Source organism: Chanodichthys erythropterus, chromosome 10 (assembly GCF_024489055.1).
Source record: "Chanodichthys erythropterus isolate Z2021 chromosome 10, ASM2448905v1, whole genome shotgun sequence".
NCBI lineage: Eukaryota > Metazoa > Chordata > Actinopteri > Cypriniformes > Xenocyprididae > Chanodichthys > Chanodichthys erythropterus.
Genome location: NC_090230.1, coordinates 31,729,232 through 31,755,559, shown reverse-complemented (window position 1 = coordinate 31,755,559; position 26,328 = coordinate 31,729,232). Strand labels below are relative to the sequence as shown.

The window sequence follows — 26,328 nt, the reverse complement described above, 5'->3', positions numbered from 1 at the left end:
GCTCAACCAATCACAGCGCACCATTCCACCCACTGTAAACATTGAAGGCTTTTTTAAAAAGCCGTTTTAATACCAATGTACTCGACAAATGTGTTTATTTAGCCGTGCGGTGGCGCCAGATACTCGTTAATCGGTGATGACAAATAATTTATAACATTAACAAGATGATCCGTTGAATTCATTTTGGGAGCAACGGCTGAATGTATTTTTAGTAAAATGCCTGTATATAAAATAAATATTGGCAAAGTTTAGACTCTGTCATATATGTGAATTAACTTGCTTTGTTGTGTATTTTCAATTTGAAAAATAACTTTTATATTGATGGATTAATTGCATTGTGGGAAAAAAAATGTCATGGATTTATTGCATTTTGGGAAAAAAATTATAAGTTTTTATAATAAACTTTTTAAAATCAAATTTTCAAATTTTTAATGTTTTTATAACCAAAAGATGCTATGTGAAAGTTTGAAACAGAAAATAGTGGTTTTCATCTTGCCACTTTCTTGGTAAAGAAAACACCTTTTTACTCAAATTAATCAAAATGGACTTATTGCGTTTTGGAACCAAACTCTTCATGTTTAAAACTTTTTAACTATAAGAACTAGTTTAAACATTTATCTCTCATACATAAAACATTAGTCTTTATATATAGTGTTTCTTGAGCAAAGAAAACGCTGTACTTAATCAAACAAACACTTCTTTATTTTCCATTGCATTGCAAACAAGCAGAGATGTTACAAACACTTCATTCACAATTTGAGTTTGACAGACAGTTTGAGGATCCAATGGAGTTACGAGGTTCAGTCACACGCTCTTTTAATACTTTTCATTGGTTTGCAAAACCCACAGACAGACATAAAGGGTGATGATTACAGTAATGATAATAATGACAACAAAGTTTCTGCCCAGCGACTACAATATGCATGAAACAGATATTGATGCGTTCATAGCTTTATGAAGACCAGCACTGACCTCTGACCTCTACTCAGGGCACCATGATGAAGCTCTGGCCGTAGCGGAGCGCGGACGCACTCGGGCCTTTGCCGACCTGCTGGTGGAGAGACAGACGGGCCAGCAGGACTCGGACCCATACACACCCGTGACCGTGGAGCACATCCTGGACACTGTGAACGGGCAGCGGGCCCTGGTGCTCTACTTCTCCCTGGCGGCGGGATACCTGTACAGCTGGCTCCTGGCCCCCGGATCTGGTAAGACACTCAAGAGTCTGGTTCAAACCCCAGAATTAATGATTAATGAACTCCCACCGAGCTGAAATACCAACTAATGCTCTGCATAACTTTATACGGTCTGAAGGACATATCACTAATGGGGAAGCTTCAGAAACACAGGCTAAAGATATCTGTCTGATGCGTGTATAGACCTTTTGCACCCGAGAGACAATCGTGGAGCCGTCTTTAGAATTTAAATGCCCCTTTTTCAACAGGAATATACAGAACAAATAACATACTAGGCAGAGCTGAAAAATACTGCACATACAAATCAAAAAGTCAAATAAATTAAAATAAATATCCGACAGCAGTATTAGACCATGCTCATCTATAAAATGTCAAACCTTGATGATCTAGCACCTAAACTTTTATTTACAATTATTATCTTTTCTCTAAATGTTATAGACCTATGCATATTCACTCTTTCTCTCTCTCTCTCTGTGTGTGTGTGTGTGTGTCCAAAGATGAATCACATAGGCCTATAGATTTTATGACCCAGCAAATTAGAGAGTTATAGACCACTGTTAAGAATGAAGGACTTTTCAAGGATTTTTTTAAGTACTTCACACAACCTTTTCCAGCAATTCAAAGCTCAAAAGTTTGAATATTACACTATTTAAATGTTATTTTTAATGTGATGACCAGTCACATTAAAAATAATGCTTTTTGTTTTTGTTGTTTGTTTGTTTTTTTTCATTTTTCAAAGAATGTCTCCATTTGTCAAACTAAAAGTTTCACGATGTAGGAAAACTAACATTCGGTGAAAAACAAACACTTGTTTTAAAATGTAAAGGTCCCGTTCTTCATGATCCCATGTTTCAAACTTTAGTTAGTGTGTAATGTTGTTGTTAGAGTATAAATTAAATCTGTAAAATTTTAAAGCTCAAAGTTCAATGCCAAGCGAGATAGAAGTCGCCTACATCGAACGGCCAGTTTGGACTACATCCCTCTACTTCCTTCTTTAATGACGTCACTAAAACAGTTTTTGACTAACCTCCGCCCACAGGAATACACAAGAGTTGCGTTTGTAGAGTGTGTTTGTCGCCATGTCGTTGAAACACTGTTGTTTTCATCCCGCAGTCCAATCACCTTTGTTTGGCCTTCCCAGGGACGCTGTTCTTAGAGATCAATGGTTACCATTTATGTTTAACTCGTTCCCGAAAATTATAATTGTGGTATCCTTACTGCAATTGTTAATGTTGGACTGCATTGCACATAATGGCCACAAGAGGGGACTATGTTTATGTATATGGCTGTTTTCCGTACGAGGTACTCTTCTGAGTGAGTGCTAACGTTGTACATTTTCTGTCGCTGCTTGTGGAGATTAAAGAGTTCAGTCTCTCGGGAATTATTGTCTTTTGTGTTCATTCGGCACAACACCACAATAATCCACATGTAAAACTATGTGCAGCACACGTTATGGTAAGAGGCGTGACCTTTCCGGGCAAGGAGCGCTAAGCTGCTGTCGAATCACAACACAGGAACCGCTGGCACAATCAGAACTCGTTACGTATTTCTGAAGGAGGGACTTCATAGAACAAGGAAGTCATCAGCCCGTTTTTATTACAGTGGAAACAGCGGTATACAGATAAGTAAATTATGTGAAAAATACTGTGTTTTTTTACACGCGAAACATGAACACATGTTATATTGCACACTATAAACACAATCAAAGCTTCAAAAAAACACAAAAACCACTATAACCAGTAGATGGCGACAGATAATAAGCGCTCCTTCATATATATTTTTCACAGGTTTTGCATTTGAATTTATGTTTTAGAAATGATCAAATACATATTATTACATTAAAAATCTTTTTTGTCTATTTTTAGTCACTTTTTCTAATGAAGTATGATGTATACTGAATATATTCGTAGAAAAGGTCCCAAATTCTCATGAAAAACAAAAACTTTTCTTTAAATTGCGATTGAAATTACACAAAGCGAGTAAAGTGCGCTTCCTTTATAATCACTGAAGCTGTCAGTCAGTTCAGCACAAACTCACTGAGTGTGAAAACTCCTGTTAATCCTGCAAACATATTACTTTTCATTTGGTGTATCACGGTTTCCACAAAAATATGAAGCAGCACAACTGTTTTCGACATTGATAATAATCAGAAATGTTTCTTGAGCAGCAAATCAGCATATTAGAATGATTTCTGAAGGATCATGTGACACTGAAGATTGGAGTAATGATGCTGAAAATTCAGCTTTAATCACAGAATTAAATTACAGTTCACTATATATTAAAAATAGAAAACAGTATACTAATAATATTTCACAATATTACAATTTTTACTGTATTTTTAATTAAGTAAATGCAGCCTTAGTGAGCAGAAGAGACTTTTGACAGGTAGTGTGCAGGGTGTGTTTACTACAGTGTGTCCGGTGTAGTGTGTGTGGAGGTGGGTGGTGTTGTGCTCAGACAGACTGAAGCGATGGAGTGATGTGAGGTGGGTGGGGGGGTGATGGAGGTGTCAGACAGGCACAGCACACATCTGAACAGTTCATCAGAGCTCAGTCCGGAGACACGCTGAGACACTGTCTGTCTGTTTGAACACAGACCAACACAACACACACCGGCACTCGTGTTTGCACTAACAGATCAATAAGACCGAGGCCGTCACACACATGCTTCGTTCTGCCAAACTGATGCCTTTTTCATTTTAGAAAGACACATTTCTTCAAGATTTTTTAAGGGGTGTGTTTTAATAAATTATGGTGAATGTCATGACACTTTGATGTTGGCTTGAGACATAGTGAAGTTTTTATAAGTTCTTAAGGCATTGCTGGGGTGTTTCTGGTTGCTTGGTTGTTGCTGTGTGGTTGCTAGGATGTTCTGTGTGGTTACCAGGATGTTGCTAGGTGGTTAAAGACTATTCAAGGTGTATATAATCAGGGTTTAAATTTTATTTCAAGATCATTTAATAAATATTAATAAATGGTGAAATAGTTATGATAGTTTGGTTAATGCAGAACAAAAAAAAATGTCAATAAACTAAAGACTACTGATGTAAATAATAGCCTTTATACACATATTGTACTCTTAATGAAAAATATTTGTTAATATAACAAAGACAAAAAAAATATATATTTTTCGTTATGAATAAAAGTATAAATTTCTTTCACAAAAAATCCGACTGACACCAAACTTTTGAACAGAAGTGTATTTTTATATATTTTTATTTAGTAGTAATAGTAGTAAATCTTCTGCACGTTTTAGCGAATTGAGGGAACTAAATAGTAAATCGCGCACACAATTTAGCGAATCGAGGGAACTAAATAGTAAATTGCGCCCACATTTTAGTGAATCAAGGGAGCTAAATAGTAAATCGCACACACGTTGTAGTGAATCAGAGGAGCTTAATAGTAAATTGTGAGCACGATTTAGCAAATCGAGGGAACGAAATAGTAAATCATGTGCATGATTTAGCAAATTGAGGGAACTAAACAGTAAAACGCGCCCACGATTTAGTGAATTGAGAGAACTAAATAGTAAATTGTGCGGACGTCTTAGCGAATCGAGGGAGCTAAATAGTAAATTGCGCGCACGTTTTACCGAATCTAGAGAACTAAATAGTCAATCGCGCACACGTTTTTAGTGAATCGAGGGAACTAAATAGTAAATCGTGCGTGCGATTTTGCAAATAGAGGAAACGAAATAGTAAATCACGCGCACATTTTAGTGAATCGAGGGAACTAAATAGTAAATTGCGCCCACATTTTAGTGAATCAAGGGAGCTAAATAGTAAATTGCACACACGTTGTAGTGAATCAGAGGAGCTAAATAGTAAATTGTACGCACGATTTAGCGAATCGAGGGAACGAAATAGTAAATCATGTGCATGATTTAGCAAATTGAGGGAACTAAACAGTAAAACGCGCCCACGATTTAGTGAATTGAGAGAAATAAATAGTAAATCGTGCGGACGTCTTAGCGAATCGAGGGAGCTAAATAGTAAATTGCGCGCACGTTTTACCGAATCTAGAGAACTAAATAGTCAATCGCACACACGTTTTTAGTGAATCGAGGGAACTAAATAGTAGATCGTGCGTGCGATTTTGCAAATAGAGGAAACGAAATAGTAAATCACGCGCACATTTTAGTGAATCGAGGGAACTAAATAGTAAATCGCGCGCACGTTTTAGCGTATCGATGGAACTAAATAGTAAATCACGTGCACGATTTAGCGAATCGAGGGAACTAAATAGTAAATTGTGCACATGTTTTAGCGAATTGAGGGAACTAAATAGTAAATTGTGCAGATGTTTTAGCGAATTGAGGGAACTAAATAGTAAATCACGCGCATGTTTTAGGGAATCGACGGAACTAAATAGTAAATCGCATGCACATTTTAGCAAACCGAGGGAACTAAATAGTAAATTGCGCGCACATTTTAGCGAATCGAGGGAACTAAATAGTAAATCGCGCGCACGATTTAGCGAATCGATGGAACTAAATAGTAAATCACGTGCACGATTTAGCGAATCGAGGGAACTAAATAGTAAATTGTACACATGTTTTAGCGAATTGAGGGAACTAAATAGTAAATTGTGCACGTTTTAGCGAATTGAGGGAACTAAATAGTAAATCACGTGCACGATTTAGCGAATCGAGGGAACTAAATAGTAAATTGTGCACATGTTTTAGTGAATTGAGGGAACTAAATAGTAAATCACGCGCATGTTTTAGGGAATCGAGGGGACTAAATACTAAATCGCACGCACATTTTAGCAAACCGAGGGAACTAAATAGTAAATCGCGCGCACATTTTAGCGAATCGAGGGAACTAAATAGTAAATCGCGCGCACGATTTAGCGAATCGAAGGAAATAAATAGTAAAGTGTGCACATTGCACATGTTATAGCAAATTGAGGGAACTAAATAGTAAATCGCACACATGATTTTGTAAATCGAGGGAACTAAGTGGTAAATCGCGCGCACGTTTTATGGAATCGAGGGAACTAAATAATAAATCGTGCGCACATTTTAGCGAATTGAGGGAACTAAATAGTAAATCGCATGCACGATTTTGCAAATCGAGGGAACTAAGTTTTAAATCGCACACACGTTTTAGCTAATCGATTGAACTAAATAGTAAATCGTGCACACGATTCACTCCATAAGTTTCAGTTTACATTTTATTTTCATAAAAATGTCTATATGTGTAAAGAACATATAGTAAAAGTTGATGTCTGCTATTTAAATAATTATTTACTCAGAAGGCATCTGTGCATATGTATGGAAGCTTGTTTCTGCCATGGAACAAAACAATATATCACAGAATCAGAATTGTAAGATCTAAACACGCAGTTGCAAGAAAAAAATTCAGAATTGTGAAATAAAAAGTCGCAATTACCTGTTTTATTTTTTTTTATTCAGTGGCGTAAACAAGCTTCCATAGTTACACAGTCAAACACACCGTAAGTTTGGCTGAACCTCATCCAACAACAAATAAACAGTTGTTTGACCAAATTTGGGTTTGCTTCACTTTTAAAAATAAAGCATCCAGTGACACGCACACATGCTCAGTTTCACACTGTCGTATTCCTCACACCTTCTGTTCCCCACGGCTTCTTTGTGCTGCCTGCTGTTTGGTGAAGCTGGTAAAAAGCTGTGAATTAACGCAAAGCAGCAGAACCACCTGCCTCCCTAATCCCACCCGTCACAACCACACACACCCCTAAAAACACTCACCATAAATATAAATATAACATATATGTGCGTGTGTGTGTGATAGTTTACGACAGCACACACGTCTGCATCTCTCTGGAGCTCACTTATTTATTCCAACATTGACAGAAAGACACGCTCATACAATCAAACCAACATTCATCTGAAAGCGGGAGTGCTTTTGCTCATTTACAAAATTCACCTAACTAGATTTCAGCCCGTCACAAGAGACCGCTGACCTTGCTCGTGGCTCTATACATTATTCTAACTTCATTATTTCGCAAAGCACGCACTTTATGTCTAAAACACTGGCGTTTGAGACAGTTCGGTCCTGTCTGAGTGATTGTATTTTACATCTGACCTTTAAGTGTAATGGTGAAATCACTGTACTGTGATTTCTTTCATAAAACATCAACAGCAGCAATATTGTTCGTAATTACATTGGCTAATAATAATAACCATAATCATATCTTGTGTATTTGTTTAATAAGTAATATAGCTATTAAGACCAGCATGATCTTTGCTCTCCGTCTCACAGGGATCCTGAAGTTTCATGAGGTCTATCTGGGTGAGGGTGCGTCAGAGGGCGGCACGTCAGACTTCCAGGAGGGCGGCGGTGGCTTCATGCCCTCGTCTCTGGAGCAGCACATCTCTAACGCCCGTGAAGCTCTGGGTGTGGACTCATACTACAGCAGGTGAATGCATATTGATTATTATGAACTTTATGAACTTCTGACCATTATTCACAATCTGTTGGCATATGCACAGGGCCTAAAATTAAAGGGTTAGTTTAAAAAAAATGAAAATTCAGTCATCAATTACTCACCCTCATGTCGTTCCACACCCTTAAGACCTTCGTTCATCTTCGAAACACAAATTAAGATATTTTTGATGAAATCTGAGAGGTATATGACTCGTCCATAGACAGCAATTTAAATACCACTGTCAAGGTCCAGAAAGGTATTAAAGGCATTGTTAAAATAGTCCATGTGACTACAGTGGTTCAACCTTAATTTTATGAAGCGACGAGAACCGATTCTAGCAAAGCAGTTTTGTGAGAAGATGAACGTGAGTGGCGCTCAGGACAGTGCTGCATCATCATGAAAGTTAAAGCCTTGCCAATTTAAATATTCAAGCGCAAGAAGACGCGAAAGGGAACTCAATTCGTTACTTGCTGTGTGGAAAGTTTTCTGTGCGCAAACATCCGAAGCACATCTGACAGCATGTGAATACTGAATTGAGTTCTCTTCTTGCACTTGAAAATGCACGTCTTGGCGAGTATCCACTTAAACATAGTCAGTTATGTGTTGTGAACATAAACAGTTGAGGAAGAAAATGCATGTGTATCAGTATATTGGATCTGTGCAGCTCTTAAAGTGACAGCGGCCTAATAAACCTGCTGCTGTCTGTGTGCTTAATGTTAATCAAAAGACAAAGAAAAAGCATTCACTGCTCTTGATTGAATAACTTTTGTAACTTTAATAAGGATTAATCCTTATTAATGTTTATATATATATATATATATATATATATATATATATATAATTTATACAGTGAAGACTATGCAGTGTTATTTAACATTTGATTTCTTTAGAATTTCTGTATCTGAATATTGTGAATTTTCATTGGTATCTAAAATTTCAATGTCTATTTTTGCAAAAATAGTTTCATGGCTGATAAATAATATTTATAGCCAGTAAATTTTCTTAAAGGATTAGTTCACATCAGAATGAAAATTTCCTGATAATTTACTCACCTCCATGTCATCCAGAATGTTTATGTTTCTCTTTCTTCAGTCGAAAAGACTTTAAGGTTTTTGAGGAAAACATTCCAGGATTTTTCTCCATATAGTGGACTTCACTGGGGTTCAAGAGCTCTACATGATCCCAGATGAGGAATAAGAGTCTTATCTAGAGAAACAATCAGTCATTTTCTAAAAAATATTAAAAAATTATATACTTTTTAACCATAAATGCACATCTTGCACTGCTCTGTGATGCGCCACGCATTACGTAATCATGTTTGAAAGGTCATGCGTGATGTAGGCAGTTTCTCTAGATAAGACTCTTATTCCTTTCAGATTTTTAATCCCCGTATCCGCTTAAATATATTTATATATAATCTATTTTTAATCTCTATAATAAAAATGTATAATTCAGATTTTGATCTCCATATCCATTTACATATATTAAATATATCTTCCAAGGGGTTTTTTCCCTCCTAGGACTTTTTTCCCAGTGTTAGCACGCTGGGTTTTTATCCTAGGGTTTTTTTTCCACCCCTGGGAGTCAGCCGACATTGGCTTAATGTAGCACCATCTTGTATATGTTACATATTACCACGCTTGGTTGTACAGCTTATTTTTAACCACTTCCCTTTTTTCTGTGCTCCTAATATGTAAAGCTGCTTTGAAACAATTACCAATTGTAAAAGCACTATATAAATAAATTTGACTTGACTTGACTTGATTCCTCGTCTGGGATCATGTAGAGCTCTTTGAAGCTGCACTGAAACTGACATTTGAACCCGTTGAACCCCAGTGAAGTCCACTATATGGAGAAAAATCCTGGAATTTTTTCCTCAAAAACCTTAAAGTCTTTTCGACTGAAGAAAGAAAAACATAAACATTCTGGATGACATGGAGGTGAATAAATGATCAGGAAAATGTAATTCTGAAGTGAATTAATCCTTTAAGCCACAATATAAGTAGCAAGATGTATTTTTATTGCCCAGACTTGTCGCTAGTTATTCATAATTTAGATATTCACTAATATGAATGGTGTTTGTCTGTGCAAAACTCACCATGGCACATTGCTATTGCTAGGTGTTGATAGGTAAGATTTAAGAATATGTTTTTCCCAATAAAAGAGCATGTCCAGTGCAGCAGAAAGCGGCTGCGTGTATGTTAGTGTGAAAGTCTGCAGCCTCCTAAATATACCTTGATGGATGCGGTCAGATTGGTTGGTGGCAGCGAACGCAGCGGGGGTGAGTGTGCATGTGTGTGTTCGTTCATGCCCTGCAGGAAGCACACATCTCAGCGATGCTGTCACATGCCGCAGCGGGGCTGGAGGCCACACCGCACTGATCTCTGGGTCTGTGGCTCTAAGTGGGTGGCAGCTGAGGAGGTATTCACCTCTCACATGGAGGTTTCTCTCCGACGCTTTGATAGGAGTCAGTGCTGCGGTGTTGAGTGTACTCTGACATGTAATTAGGTGAAGACGCTGGCAGGTTTGGAGGAGCAGAATGCAGAGAGAGAGAAGGATGGCAGAACGTGGCAAGAAGCTCTTGGTGTGAATTAAGCAGCAGCCTGAAACAAAGGCCATTATTGTACGCGTGTGGAAAGCTGCGAGTCTCCTTTGCCAGCGCATTAGTCACTAGAGGTGTGATGGCTTCTCCCAGCGAGCTCTGCGCTCATCCCTGCCCATTAAAGGATAATTTAGCGCTTGACTGAGGGGCTGCGAGCAATCTTTTCCACTTGGTTGGGTGCAATATGCCACCTTTGAAGACCCCATTCATTGTGCAGAGAGAAAGAGGCACGAACAGGAACTGTGATACCCGCGACCGTCTGCAATATGAGCGATTATGCCTCATTTAGCGAGACCTCTTCCACCCTTTAGTTGAGACCGATCAGTGAGATTCATCAGAATAATTCTGTGATTAATGCACAGTTTCAGCGGGATTGTTAAGGTGACTGGTGTTTGCCCATGCAAGGTTGGTTGCCAGGGCGTTGCTGTATAGTTGCTAGGGTTTTCTAGTGGAAATGAGCTCATGTTTGTGTCTCTATGATATTCTGGTCTCCAGATATGACTTGAGTATGGAAGCCTGAGCAGAAAATCAAATGTGAGATAAGATTTAATGCAAACAAAGTAGTAATTTCCGTGATATATAAAGTCATATTCTGAGAAATATAAAATCCCATTTGGAGATATTATGTCAGTGTGAGATGAGATATATTGAGAAAATGCAATGTCATATTTTGAGATATATAAATCATAGTTTAAGATATATAAAGATATGTTATGGGATATGAAGTCATATTATGAGATATATAGTAGTATTATTAGATACATAGTCATATTCCATGATATATAAAATTATAATGCGAGATATATACAAATATTATTATATATATAAAGAATTTTGGAAAATGAAGTCAGATTGTGAGATGTATGGTAATATTCGACATATAAAGTCATATTTCGATATATATATATATATATATATATATATATATATATATATATATATATATATATATATATATATATATATATATATATATGCATTTGGAGATATTATGTCACAGTGTGAGATGAGATATATTGAGAAAATGTAATGTCATATGTAATTGTAATGTAAATGTAATTCATGATAAATGAAATTATAATGTGAGATAAGAAGTAATTTTATGATTTATATATAGTAATATGAGATATATGAAGTCATATTAAATATGATTATAAAGCAATGTGTAAAATGAAGTCAACTTGTGAGATCTAAATATAACTCGAATAATATACATATATATATATATATATATATATATATATATATATATATATATATATATATATATATATATATATATATATATATATATATATATATATATATATATATATATATATATATATATATATATAAAGTCATAAAATGAGATTAAGTCATTGTGAGATATATAGTAATATTATTCGACATAGTCGTATTTTGAGATATAGTCATAATGTGAGATATGAAATCATTTTATATGCCTTTATTATATATATATATATATATATATATATATATATATATATATATATATATTAATGAGCATATAAAATGATTTCATTAATATACAGTGCCATGAAAAAGTATGTGAACCCCTTGCAGAATCTGTGAAAATGAGAATTATTTTAATAAAATAAGAGGGCTAATAAAAAATGTATGTTATTTTTTGTTTAGTACTGTCCTGAGTAAGATATTTTACATAAAAGATGTTTGCATTTAGTTCACAAGACAAAACAATAGCTGAATTTATTAAAATAACCCCATTCATAAGTATGTGAAGCATTGATTCTCAATACTGTGTGTGGTCACCTGATGATCCACAACTGTTTTTATGTTTTTCACCCCCCGACTCTTAATGCATCGTGTTTCCTTCTGGAGCATCAGTGAATGTTTGAACCTTTTTTAATAGTTGAGTTTGAGTCCCTCAGTTGTCCTCAGTGTGAAAAGATGAATCTCAAAATCATTCAGTCACTGCTGGAAAGGGTTCAAAAATGCTTGAAAACTGATGAATCTGCAGGAGCTGGAGGATTTTTCTGAAGATCAGAGCTCAGTTTAACTGCTCAGGACAAACAAGAGACTCATGAACAACCATCACAAAACACACAAACAGTCGTGGATCATCAGGTGACCACACACAGTATTGAGAATCAATGCTTCACATACTTATGAATGGGGTTATTTTAATAAATTCAGCTATTGTTTTGTCTCATGAACTAAATGCAAACATATTTTATGTAAAATATCTTACTCAGGACAGTACTAAACAAAAAATAACATGCATTTTTTATCATCACTCTTATTTTATTAAAATAATTCTCATTTTCACAGATTCTGCAAGGGGTTCACATACTTTTTCATGCCACTGTATATGTAGTCATATTATGAGATATATAGTAATATTATTCAACATCAAAAGTTGTATTTCGAGAAATGTAGTTATAATGTGAGTCTAATTGTGAGCTATACAGTAAAATTATGAGATATAAAAAATCATAATGTGAAATATGAAGTTATTTGCTTGTTCTATCATTAAGCAGATGAACATAATACTGTATGAATCAGATCATCCGCTCAATGAGACAGATGATTTGAGGAATTGGTATGTAATATGGTGAAAGTTTTGATCAATCATTAACTCTCAGTACGAGCATCAGTAATAGTGATAATTGACCAAGTAAACGCCACTAATCAGGGCGTTTCACACTACAGTGTTTAGTGATTTCCCAGCTCCATTTGAGTTTGTTTGTTTGGTTGTTGTGAAAGCTGTGGTTTGAGTTATGGTTCATACAGCAATTCAGCCTAATTTGAGGAAATAAACTGTTGTTGATGATGTATAATTTGCATATTATAGACTAATGCATTCTTATTGCTGCTTGTCTCAGCAGAAATGGCTTTCAAGCGCATCTGCCGCAGACAGCGTGTTCAAATTTAGCTGGTAAACAGCTTTCAGATTGAGTTTGAAGTGTTTATTTGCCGTTTGTTCACACACAGACAGTACGAGTGCAGAATTTGGGAGCAAAGCTCTTGGAGTCAGCAGTAAAAAAAAAAAAAAAAAGATAAGAAACAAAATAAATAATAATAGTAAGACGAAATGACAGGGCTGTACACTCAATGAATGAAAAGTACAGTAAAATACATACTGTAAACATACAGTACAATGAGCTACACACTATAAACACTGTTACTTTCATATAAGAATATTGCACATTTTGCAGTTTTATTTCACTTTGTCCTGTCCTTTATATATGAAGTGTAACTCTGGAGGAGTAATCAAACTCAAACCCAGTGTGAACAACCTTTCTTAAAGGATCAGTTGAATTCAGAATTAAAATTTCCTGGTAATCCATGATGTTTATGTCTTTCTTTCTTCATTTGAAAAGAAATGATGAAAACATTGCAGGATTTTTCTCCATATAGTGGACTTCACTGGGGTTCGACGGGTTGAAGGTTCAAATGTCTTTTCAATGCAGCTTCAAAGAGCTCTACATGATCCCAGATGAGGAATATCTTGGATGACTTGGGCATGAGTAAATTATCAGGAAATTTTAATTCCGAAGTGAACTAATCCTTTAAATTTGGACTTTTAATATCACACTCTCACTACATTAGTACTTAGCTCAAACCTGGTAAAAATAACTGGAGGAAAGCCTTGTTTTGCCTTGAAAACCTTCCTAACAGCCTTGGGTGTTAGGAAGGTTTTCCTTTCAGAGCATCCTCGCATATCTCAGCCTGACACATGTGGCCAACAGCGCTGTCTCCACATCGGAGCCATCTTCATTTCCAATGCACACTTCCCACATCCACCACAGCTCAGAGCACACGGACGGGTCGCAGATGCAACCTCTTGCCCCGCGACTGGACTGGATCAAAGTCTGTCGCTTTAAGCACAAGAGCAGATCTCATTCTCCGGCTCCTCCGGTGCTTTTCATTTCTAGTTGGCACCAAAACGAGATTATTCCCATCCTAGAGGGGTGCATCCTGACAAAGAATTAAATTAACATTTCAACAGGATTTGGGACGGCTTCCGTCTCTAGAGGGAGTGTGAACATGTTTGCGGAGATTAAGGACACAAAATGAGAGGAACGTCTTGGAATAGTTTGGAAATCTAGGGGACACGATTACCAGGCATTCCCATTCATTCTCAGAGCGAAGTGCTCAATTAAACATGCGCTAATGAGCTATTCAGACGTCTGCAGAACATTCAAATCTCTTCATATCGACATGTTTTAATGCCACGTCCAAAATAATCAGCAGAACATCTGCGACGTGCATTAGGTACAAATGAAGCAAGTTTGGTGTGTAATTGAGGTGAGGTGGATAAAACCTTATTAACCCAATAGAGGTATCCAAGTGTGTCGTCTCAGATGAGTCAGATTACTGAAGAGATCTGTTTTTTCATTAAAGCTAATCAGAGAAATTTGCTCACGCGTTCCCCTAGATGCTGAGAGACTCGTGCGTAATTATCAGTGATTGTAGCTGCTGTTGTGCTCGAGTTGTTTGGTCGTTTATAAAAATTGTTTCTGTTATTATGCGTTGCAACTCAATGGATGTCAGGAATGAAAAGTCAACAAACATGTGCATGTCTGGATATAAAACCGATGATGTTTGACAGCAGTATTGATAAGTGGAGAGCATTACATCACTCAGATGTTGCACTTTCATAGCTTAAAGAAACTTGATTAAGTTAAAGAGGACCTATAATGCCCCTTTTACAAGATGTAATATAAGTCTCTGGTGTCTCCAGAATGTGTTTGTGAAGTTTCAGCTCAAAATCCCCTACAGATCATTTATTATAGCTTGCCGAATTTGTCCCTATTTGGGTGTGAGCAAAAACACGCCGTGCTTTTTTGTGTGTGTCCCTTTAAATGCAAATGAGCTGCTGCTCCCGCCCCCTTTCCAGAAGAGGGCGGAGCTTTAACAGCTCAACAACAACAAAGCCGGAGAATCTCACGCAGCCAAAATGAGGATTGTCAGTAACGGTGAGAGTTTGTTTGGTGCGATTCACTTGCTGCAATTCTCTGATTGGTGAAGATTTTTCTGCAGAATCGTGGGTAATGTAGTTTTTCACCATTCCACTGTTAAACACGATTATGTAAATGCATTGCATACACCATTGATTCTTGTAGTGTACAGTAGATCTGTCTTTAATGGTTTGTAAGTTAAAAAATTAATTTATAGAAATTAAAAGGAAATTAATGGGTTTTTTACCTCTCTGTGCAACGGTCGGGTTCCGGAAGTAAAAACTTCATAGGGAAATTGATTTTCAGTGATAACTGTAACCCTACTGTGAGCTACGAGATTGTTAATCCATGGTATTTGGTTCTGTTGAAGCCATCAACCAGCATTATTTCAATTTATTCTTAAAATAGTCCTGTTTAACAGCATAATTTGTGGTGAAAACTACATTACCCATGATGCTGTACAGAAATTCCACCAATCAGAGAGTCAGCACAATGAGTCAGACACTCCCATGAAGTACTGTCGATCTCCCTATGCTATCAAAATACTTAAATATTTGTATATATGTGCATATATTGCAATATATATATATATATAATCAACATATTTAAATGAGTAGTTTTTAAATTAAATTAAAATTTTTAAATGTAGTTCTTTCCCTCACTAAATCTGCTAAGTTAACATTCTTGTACCTTTGTATTTTATGCGATTTTCAAATACTTCTTTGCTTCAAATCAAAGTTTGTAGTGTTGTGATTCACCTCGTTGCTGATTGGCTTGGTTCATGGCTTATAACGCTTTATCAAAGACTTTTTTTAAATCTCTTAAAGGTGCCATCGAACGTTTTTTACAAGATGTAATATAAGTCTAAGGTGTCCCCTGAATGTGTCTGTGAAGTTTCAGCTCAAAATACCCCATAGTTTTTGTTTTTATTAATTTTTTTAACTGCCTATTTTGGGGCATAATTAGAAATGCGCCGATTCAGGCTGCGGCCCCTTTAAATCTTGCGCTCTCCGCCCCGGAGCTCGCACTTGCCTTAAACAGCATAAACAAAGTTCACACAGCTAATATAACCCTCAAAATGGATCTTTACAAAGTGTTCGTCATGCATACTGCATGAATGCGTCAGATTATGTGAGTATTGTATTTATTTGGATGTTTACATTTGATTCTGAATGAATTTGAGGCTGTGATCCGTGGCTAACGGCTAATGCTACTCTGTTGGAGAGATTTATAAAGAATGAAGATGTGTTTATGAATTATACAGACTGCAAGTGTTTAAAAATGAAAATAGCGACGGCTCTTGTCTCCGTGAATACAGTTAGAAACGATGGTAACTTTAACCACATTTAACAGTACATTAGCAACATGCTAACGAAACATTTAGAAAGACAATTCACAAATATCACTAAAAATATCATGTGATCATGAATCATGTCAGTTATTGTTGCTCCATCTGTCATTTTTCACTATTGTTCTTTCTTGCTTACCTAGTCTGATGATTCAGCTGTGCAGATGTTAATACTGGCTGCCCTTGTGTAATGCCTTGAACATGGGCTGGCATATGCAAATATTGGGGTCATACATATTAATGATCCTGACTGTTACGTAACAGTAACGGTGTTATGTTGAGATTCACCTGTTCTTCTGAGGTCTTTTAAACAAATGAGATTTATATAAGAAGGAGGAAACAATGGAGTTTGAGACTCACTGTATGTCATTTCCATGTACTGAACTCTTGTCAGAAGTAATTTTGTTATGATTGTTTTACTATAGTCAATTATTTATTGCCCTTTTTTCACCAAAAAGCAATCCTCTGCAGTGATTGTACCATGTTTTGTACCTAACAGCAGCCCTCAGCTGTGCTAAAATCACTGTAACACTCTCATGTCTTACTGCTTGAATAAATAACGTTGTGTTCGGTGTGTTTCAGAGCGTGTTCCAGCAGCGAGACCGAGAGCGAAGCTGGAGACCTTCTGGACCAGCAGTTTGAAGAACTCAATAATAAACTCAACTCAGTGACTGACCCGACCGGCTTCCTGAGGATGGTTTCTAGAAACAACCTCTTCAACAGGTCAGACACACAACGAAGCTTCTTCCCGGGTTGGTGACATCACAAACCCTCAAATTTACATAAACCCCGCCCCCGAGAACACACAACAAAGGGGGTGTGGCCATGTTGGGCTGCTTTAGAGAAGAGGAAGAGTTGTTGTAGTAGAGTGTTGTTGTCATGCGGTCATTTTACGCCAAAATGAGGATCAATTCAACACAAAAGATGAACATGACGGCACATGCTAGTCGATGACTTGTGCACCATCATAAGACATCTAAAACTTGTCATTTAATTTATAGTTTTTTATCACAAATAGCTTTTTCTTTTTCTAGATCTGGCATATGTTTAGATTTAACCAATATAGACCATTTGATATTAATCTACAGGAGGAGAAAGTATTCAAATAGTAGAGAAAAACCCAATCAAACAGCAAATCATTAAGCAATTAGTAAACATGTTTGCTCATAATGGATCTAATCTCTGCCGGTGGAAACGAGCAGCTCAGACGGATGATAATTAGGGAGCCAGTATGGAGGGATAGTCCGAGTCCTTCACATCATGATTCATTAGGAGAGAAAGAAGGATCGTTATTAGCACTAAAAGAGAGGGAGGGAGGAAGGCGACAGCTACGACAGGAACAGCGAGGGCAGGAGGTGCTGTTAAAGACGGGGTCAGAGCGGTCATCAGTAGAGCTGCGCTTCTCATTAAGAGCTCTCGGAGCCGCACATCTCTCTGTATTCATTAAAACAAAGAGTCGTTCCTCCTCGTCTGCCCTAATGAGCATGTGCCCAACAATTCAGTCAAATACGACGATTCTGGCATCATTCACTCACACTCAAACCTTTCTTTGTTCTAAAACAAGGTTAAAAGTGGTTAAAATTACTGTATTTCAAATCTTCTGAAGTCATTTGATAGATTTGCGTGAGGTACAGACCCTAATTTAAGCATTTATTCACTGGAAATGGTTTTAAATACTGAAAATGATTCATTAATGAGTTGTTCTTTTGAGACGGATCTTTTCAGTGAATCATCTGAAGTCATTGTGAATGATTCATTTACTAAATTTTAGTCAGATTTCTTGATAAGAGATGGAATATATAGTGCATTTATATACTATTATAGTATTTATTAATATTAGCTTTTATAATTTCAATTTAATTTTTGGTTTAAGTTTTAGTCATTTTGTTGTTTTTATTATTTATATATTATTTTTAATTTATATTTATTCATATTTATTTTGTTTTATTTAAGCTTTATTTCAATTTTTAAAAACTGTTTTAATAGTTTTAGTTATTTTAGTACTTCAAATTAAACTTAACTTGAACTGTACTAAAATTGCTAAAACTATCAAAACTTGTTTTCTTTTAAGATTAAATAAAGCTGAAATCAAATATAAATATTCAATGAAAAGCTTATTTTTTGTTTTTCATTGAATATTTGTTTTATTTTATTTAATCTTTATTTAATTTAAAAGAAAACAATTTTTAGTTTTAATTATTTTAGTACTTAAATGACTGAAATTGCTAAAACTATTAAATAAATTAAATAAAGATTAAACAAAATAAAACAAATATTTAATGAAAAACAATAAAATAATATTTTTATTGAATATTATTTTATTTAAGTTAAAGAAAATGATTTTTAATTTGTTTATGTTAACAATAATATGCAATTATAGTATTTAATAATATAGATTTTATGTTTTATTTTATTTTTAATTTTGGTTTAAGTTTTAGTAATTTTATTATGTGCTTTTTTTATTAGTTTTGTTCATATTTATATTTAGTTCAAGTTTTTCTTTGAATATTTGTTTTATTTTATTTAATCTTTAGTTCATTTAAATAAAACAATTTTAATAGTTTTAGTTATTTTAGCACTTTAAATTAAACTTAAAAACTTGAAATAAATTGAGTAAAATAAAGTTGAAGTATTAAAATTGCTAAAACTATTAAATTTTTTTCTTTTAAATTAAATAATGAATAAAATAAAATAAATTAAATATTCAATATAAACCTTAAAAAATAAGATTTACATTGAATATTCATATTATATTTTATTTCAGCTTTATTTCAGTTAAAGCATTATTATTAAAGGATTATTCACACAGGTTTAGAACAAGTAAATAACACCAGAATTAATGTCTTTAATAATCCATCTTGTCATCACACAAATGATCCTCCTGTCGTTTGATTGGGTCTGATGTCGAACCAATCGCTGACGCTCATTAAACATTGATGAGGCTCAGGGCGTGTTTGATCACCCGATTAACCTCCAAACGGAGGCCAGAGTTTGGGAGAATGAGACACCTGTGTGTCGCCGGCGGTCTGTGATCCCTCTGAAGGCGTGTAATCATAGAGCTCCGTGACAGGAAGTGGGAAGGAAGTTGTCTGCGGTGCTGTTTGGTTACCATAGCGATGGCGATTAGGCCTGGAGTACGTGGGGTCGTTACACCTACACAGATTCTTTAATAACGAGGTGTTTTGATGTCATCTGTAAGGTGATGTGGGAGATCCAGAGTGATGAACTGTGGGATTAAAGCCATAAACACTGGAGTTACTGTGATTTCACCACACATGACTATATGCAGCTATAGCTATATGATAAAAGACAGTCATGATCAATGAATTATTACATTTAATAAAACATAAGAATTACAATAAACCATTCCTCTGCCGAGAATATATAATAGTTTTATTGTTTATTATTATTATTTGTCATTAGTATACAGTATAATGCTATTATATATTACTATTATGTATATGACACGATTAATTAATATAATTTTAATATTAATATGTATATTAATTGTTCTAATAGTAATTATTATATTTGTCAGTAGTATACAATATTATTAATTATTCTTAATTATTTTTATTATGTTTTATTGTTATTGTCATTTTTGTAATTATTAGTATACAGTATAACTTTATTAATTGATGTTTATTATACATTATCTCACTATTATTTATTCTTAATTATTCTAATAATTATATTTGTCAGTAGTCTACAATATAATGTTATTAATTATTCTTAATTATTTAAATATTGTTTATTGTTATTATTTGTCATTAGTATACAGTATAACACTATTTACTCTTGTTTATTATTATTATTATTATTTGTCGATATTATACAATATAACACTATTAATTATTCTTAATTATTCTAATTTTTCTTATTATTATATTTGTCATTAGTATACAATATAATATCAATTATTAATTAATGAATAATTAATATTTATTCAATTTATTATTCTAATTATTGTTTTATTATTATTATTATTATTTGTTTATAATAATTATTATTATTTTAATTATTATTTGTCATTAGTATATAGTATAACACTATTATATATAATGTATATAACACTGTTAATTATTCTTAATTGCTCTAATAATTAAAATATTTGTCAATAGTATGCAATATAACATTTTTAATTATTCTTTTTATTTAATCATTTAATAATTTTTATATTTTTCCTTAATGTAATATAATATTCTTATAATAATATGATAATATTCTTCATTATTCTAATTATTATTATTATTATTTGTACAACTGTAATTCTATCTTTCTTCTAAGAGGTTCACAGTGACGTTTGCAATAAGAGTGTTTGTACCACAACAGTCCAGCCATGACCCATGATGACCTGCTGTTATAAATCACCAGCTCTTTCTTAGGTGTACGGCGCCATCTAGTGTTAGTGTCATATGTCTAGTATTCTCTGCAGTGGTTCTCCGGTGTCACTGTGAATGTCTTGGCACACTACATAAAAGAACATAGTGTGTGCATACAGTGTTCAGAATGCTGCTTATCTGTATTTCCAGTGTGATTGCTGGACTGGAAGCAATATCAACCATTATATTTAGCATCTCATTCTTGACTTTACACAAAACTCAATTAAAAATGCAAAATGAAGATAGACACCAGTCTAACTAGACACCACTCAACCAATTAAACATGCACGATTTTTATCACTGCATACATGCTGTTTTAAAAGTACAGTGTGTATTTATGAGTGTTTGTCATGTTGTTTCAGGAGTTGTCAGAGTATGACGAGTCTCTTCAGTAACACGGTGTCTCCGGTGAAGGAGGGCACCTCGTCCCTGCCGCGCCGCGCCAGCGCGCTCAGCAAACCCCCGTTACGAGCGCTTTACGACCTGCTCATCGCCCCGATGGAGGGGGTAAGACTGCGGCACACTTCACCCGTGTTCAGACAATAACTGGAATGATCAGTGATGGGGAAGGTTCCTTTTAGAAGCAATATGTTACAAAGTTGCATTACTTTTTAAAAAAGGAACTAATTACGTTACTTAGTTACTTTTATGTGAAATAATGTATTGTTTTGTTACTTTGTACTTTTTGTCTGTTTCTAAGTGACTATGTTATGGAGAGAGAATTTTAATTCAGTAGTCTAAAAATGTTTCAGCAAATTAATTAAACTGAAAACTAATGTGCAGTAGTTTTTAACCCTCTGATGCTCTGCATGTGGTTGTCAATAATGACCGAATTTTTTATTTATTTTATTTATTTATTTATTTTTTCAATTAAATTAATTTACTATATTTTAGTTCAATAATGATATTTTGTATTTTTAGGGGATTTTAAGGTACTAAATTATATTTATGCAGTAGTTATAATCCATTTATTCACTTTTTGAGCTTAAATCTTGAATGCTTTGGAGCACAGACTTAATTTTGATCTCTTTTTAAAGATTAACTTATTGCTGAAGTGAATTTTTTTTAAAAGTTAACTTAAAAAGTTATAGAATTGTATGTTTATTTTTATGCAAAATGCACAAAAATACTATTTTTATATAAAATATATATTTTCCAAAGCCTGTTTCAATCTAAATCTGTGAGAAAATCAAAGCCATAAATCTAAACAAATTGTGTTCCAAATTTGAGCTTGATATCTCAAAAAATTAGCTTTCAGTAAGATTTTGTTAGGCTGCAGTACCAAACGTGTCCACTAGATGAAATTTGTCTCCCATTAATTTCCAATGCACTCATTTTTGACGTGAGGAACACAAGTGTGACTATTTTTTTCAGGATCATTTGACCTTTTCGTATCATGTTCACGTTTTTTTTTGTGTGTGTGTGTGTTCACATAGTAAGTGAGTTTCGTACAATTCTGATGAAGTAAAAAAAAAAAAAAAACGTAAAATTGTTCGGTCAAAAATGAGTGAAGAGCACCAGAAGATTAAAGAAAAAGTAACTCAAATATTAATGTGTAAATTTACTTGTTACATCAAAAAAAGTAATCTGATTACGTAATGCACGTTACTTGTAATGCATTATTTTATTCTATTTTATTTTTCAATGTCTGCTGCTTTATTTTAATTAAAATGTGGCTCACCCAATCCGATTTTAGAGCCATTAATGATCATGTATTGATTATGTAGTGTGGTTTTGAATATTTGATGTGTTTTCCTGTAGGGTCTGATGCACTCCAGCGGTCCGGTCGGCAGACACCGGCAGCTGGTTCTGGTTCTGGAGGGCGAGCTCTATCTCATCCCGTTTGCTCTGCTGAAGGGAAGCTCGTCCAATGAGTACCTGTACGAGCGCTTCAGTCTCATCGCCGTACCGTCCATCGGCAGTCTGGGGAACACCGCTAAAGTATGCACACTACTATTGTTTTTTTAACATTTTTACATTTTTAATTAGCTTTTAATTTTATATATATATATATATATATATATATATATATATATATAGCTTTAATTCATATCTTTTTCAGTTGTTGTAAATTTAGCACTTCAGCTTTAACTATTTCAGTTAGTTTTCAAGTCAATCTTTTCTAATTTTCTAATTTTTTACTTTAGTTTTTTCAACAAATTATTTCTAATACTTTTAGTTAATGATAACTACACTATGTGCCTGTGTTTGTTTGTTTGTTTCTTTTAATATTTTGTTTGTTTTTTAACTCATGCATTACAATGTCAGGCTGTTTTAGCTGTAATATTTTTTGTTTTGTTTTGTATATTCAGAATTTTTGGGTTGCGTCCATCAAGTCTTAAATAAAAACATTTTTTTTTTTTTAATTAGCTAGATAAAAATAGGCATTTTTACATGGTTATTGAATATATAATGTTTTCTTTAAATATATAATAAATATCATAATAAATGTAGTAAATTTGTTATGTGCTTTTGTTGTTTTTTTTAATTTAAATTAGTTGCCAAAGCAACCTTTCTAATTTCTGTTTCTGTTTGTTTTTTTAACTTAAAGTTTTTCAGTACAGTCCAAAAGTTTGGAACCACTAAGATTTTTAATGTTTTTAAAAGAAGTTTCGTCTGCTCACCAAGGCTACATTTATTTAATTAAAAATACAGTAAAAACAGTAATATTGTGAAATATTATTACAATTTAAAATAACTGTTTTCTATTTGAATATATTTGACAAAGTAATTTATTCCTGTGATCAAAGCTGAATTTTCAGCATCATTACTCCAGTCTTCAGTGTCACATGATCCTTCAGAAATCATTCTAATATGCTGATTTGCTGCTCAAGAAACATTTAATGTGTACAATTGTACAAAATATTTGTGTACAATATTTTTTTTCAGGATTATTTGATGAATAGAAAGTTCAAAAGAACAGTGTTTATCTGAAATCTAATCTTTTGTAACATTATAAATGTCTTTACTGCCACTTTTGATTGATTTAATGCATCCTTGCTGAATAAAAGTATTCATTTCTTTCATTTCTTTTCAAAAAAATAAAAATAAAAATTCTTACTGACCCCAAACTTTTGAACGGTAGTGTATAATGCTACAGAAGCTTTGTATTTCAGATAAATGCTGTTCTTTTGAACTTTCTATTCATCAAGGAATCCTGAAAAAAAAAAAAAAAAAATACACAACTGTTTTCAACATTGAAAATCATAAATGTTTCTTGAGCAGCAAATCAGCATATTAGAATGATTTCTGAAGGATCATGTGACACTGAAGACTGGAGTAATGATGCTGAAAATTCAGCTTTGCATCACAGGATATAAATTACTTTGTCAAATATATTTAAATAGGAATCAGTTATTTTAAATTGTAATAATATTTCACAATATTACTGTTTTTTTACTGTATTTTTAATTAAATAAATGTAGCCTTGGTGAGCAGACGAAACTTCTTTTAAAAACATTAAAAATCTTAGTGGTTCCAAACTTTTGGACTGTACTGTATACTTTATACTTTATATATATGATAGATAGATAGAAATTATTAATATTAATGTTGTGCATGTATATTATGATTTGTTGTTGTTTTATACATATATATATATATATATATATATATATATATATATATATATATATATATATATATATATATATATATATATATGTATATGTATATATGTATATATATATATGTTTTTAGTTTTTTATATATCGTTAGATAGATAGTTCGATTTTTATATTTAATTTTTTATATGAATATTATGTTTTGTAGTTGTTAATATATATATATATATATGTTTTTAGTTTTTCAATTAACAAAAATTTATTACAAATTATCTATTACAAAAACTATAATAGTTTGTTTTAGTTAACAGTAACAACAGTTAACGTGTTTCAGACAATAATAAAGCAATGAGACTTGAGCGCTACAGTGATTTTACCATATTTAAGAAGTGTTGTTTGATATGACGTGAGGGGAAATGTCAAAAACCCCATTTACCGTGGTAAAATCACTGTTCTTTACAGCCTTGAGTGCCTTTTATAAATCACCAACAACAACATGCCAAACATTAAAGTCAGCATGAAGCGGAGCTAGTGATAGTCTTTTTTTCCCTATTGTGCCGTATATCCGAGTGAAACTGCTCCTCAAACAAGAACAAATGTAGGGCGGGGCTTGATTTTGTCTGTGTGGAACTGATTGGATGGTTGTGGTTTGCTATTGGTGGATCTCATGTGGGTGACAGGTTGCCCCGCCCTCGTCATCAGAGAAGAGTTGATGCAAGAGGGAGGGGAAGTTATTTTAATAAACAATTAAAGAATTTTTAATTATCACTGCAATATTCCATAAAAAATTTTCTATTTTGATTTCATGTCAACTTAAATAGTCAATAAATGTTTTTGATACCAAATTCATCATTTTCATCAGGTTCATCCTCGGCGGACCGGTCCGGTTCTGTGTAATGGAGGAAGCTCGATGGCTGCGGTGGTTGGAAACCCTCGGCTGCCGCCGTCAGTGATGGACCGCTGGCTTTGGGGTCCGATGCCCAGCGCTGAGGAGGAGGCACACATGGTGGCCGATCTACTGGGCTGCCAGCCGCTGGCCGGCCCCGCCGCCACCAAGGAGCGTGTTATGAGCGCCCTCACCCAGGCCGAGTGTGCACACTTTGCCACGCACATCTCCTGGAAGCTGGCGGCCCTGGTCCTCACGCCCAGCCAGGACGCCAACTCTGGAGCGGTGGCGGCGGCTTCTGGCGGAGGAGCTGGATGCGGAGAGAGCGGAGTGAAATCCAACTACACCATCCCGGAGAGTCTTCGTGTGCCAGACGACGCCAGCGATGCCGAGAGCATCTGTGACAGCCCGCCGCTGCAGGAGTTCCTGCTCACCGCCGCCGATATCCTCGATCTCAGGCTGCCAACTAAACTAGTCGTGCTCGGGTCAGTAGACGTGTTTCCAGATCAGTTTATACACTGGACATTATGGTTATGCAATGGCAGAGTTGTGTCAAACTGTTCTAAAAGAGTTTCTAAAAGAGTTTAGTTTTAGTTTTTGTTTAGTTGCTTATGTTTGCTAAGCAACGTCACAATGTCATGTGACTTTAATATGTGGTTCTATCTATAAACTATAGATAGATAGATAGAATTTTTAAATATTTCATTTTTTATACGTATACTTTTTTTTTTAGTTATTTTATATATATATATATATATATATATATATGATAGATATACATTTTTATATTAATGTTTAATATGGTTTGTAGTTGTTTACATATATACATGTTTTATATCTTTAGATAGTTCGATTTTTTATATTTAATTTTATAGCTGTTAGGGCTATTCAACGATAACTGTGGTTATTGTATACAAAATAAGAGTCTGTGTTTACGTAATATATGTGTGTTTGTTTTATGTATAATTATTATGTATATATAAATACACACACATACATGTATATATTTAAGAAAA

General features: G+C 34.3%; 1 protein-coding gene across 2 annotated transcripts in view; it reads left to right on the top strand.

Moving 5' to 3' along the window:
* Positions 1-26,328, top strand: part of ttc28 (tetratricopeptide repeat domain 28) — a 329,726-nt gene that overhangs the window by 294,371 nt on the left and 9,027 nt on the right. For both annotated transcript variants that reach the window (XM_067397333.1, XM_067397335.1), the window contains 6 exons: positions 990-1,208; positions 7,441-7,597; positions 17,064-17,204; positions 21,226-21,370; positions 22,625-22,804; positions 25,289-25,797. In XM_067397333.1, the coding sequence (XP_067253434.1) occupies positions 990-1,208; positions 7,441-7,597; positions 17,064-17,204; positions 21,226-21,370; positions 22,625-22,804; positions 25,289-25,797 (1,351 nt within the window). The remainder of the gene's footprint in view (positions 1-989; positions 1,209-7,440; positions 7,598-17,063; positions 17,205-21,225; positions 21,371-22,624; positions 22,805-25,288; positions 25,798-26,328) is intronic.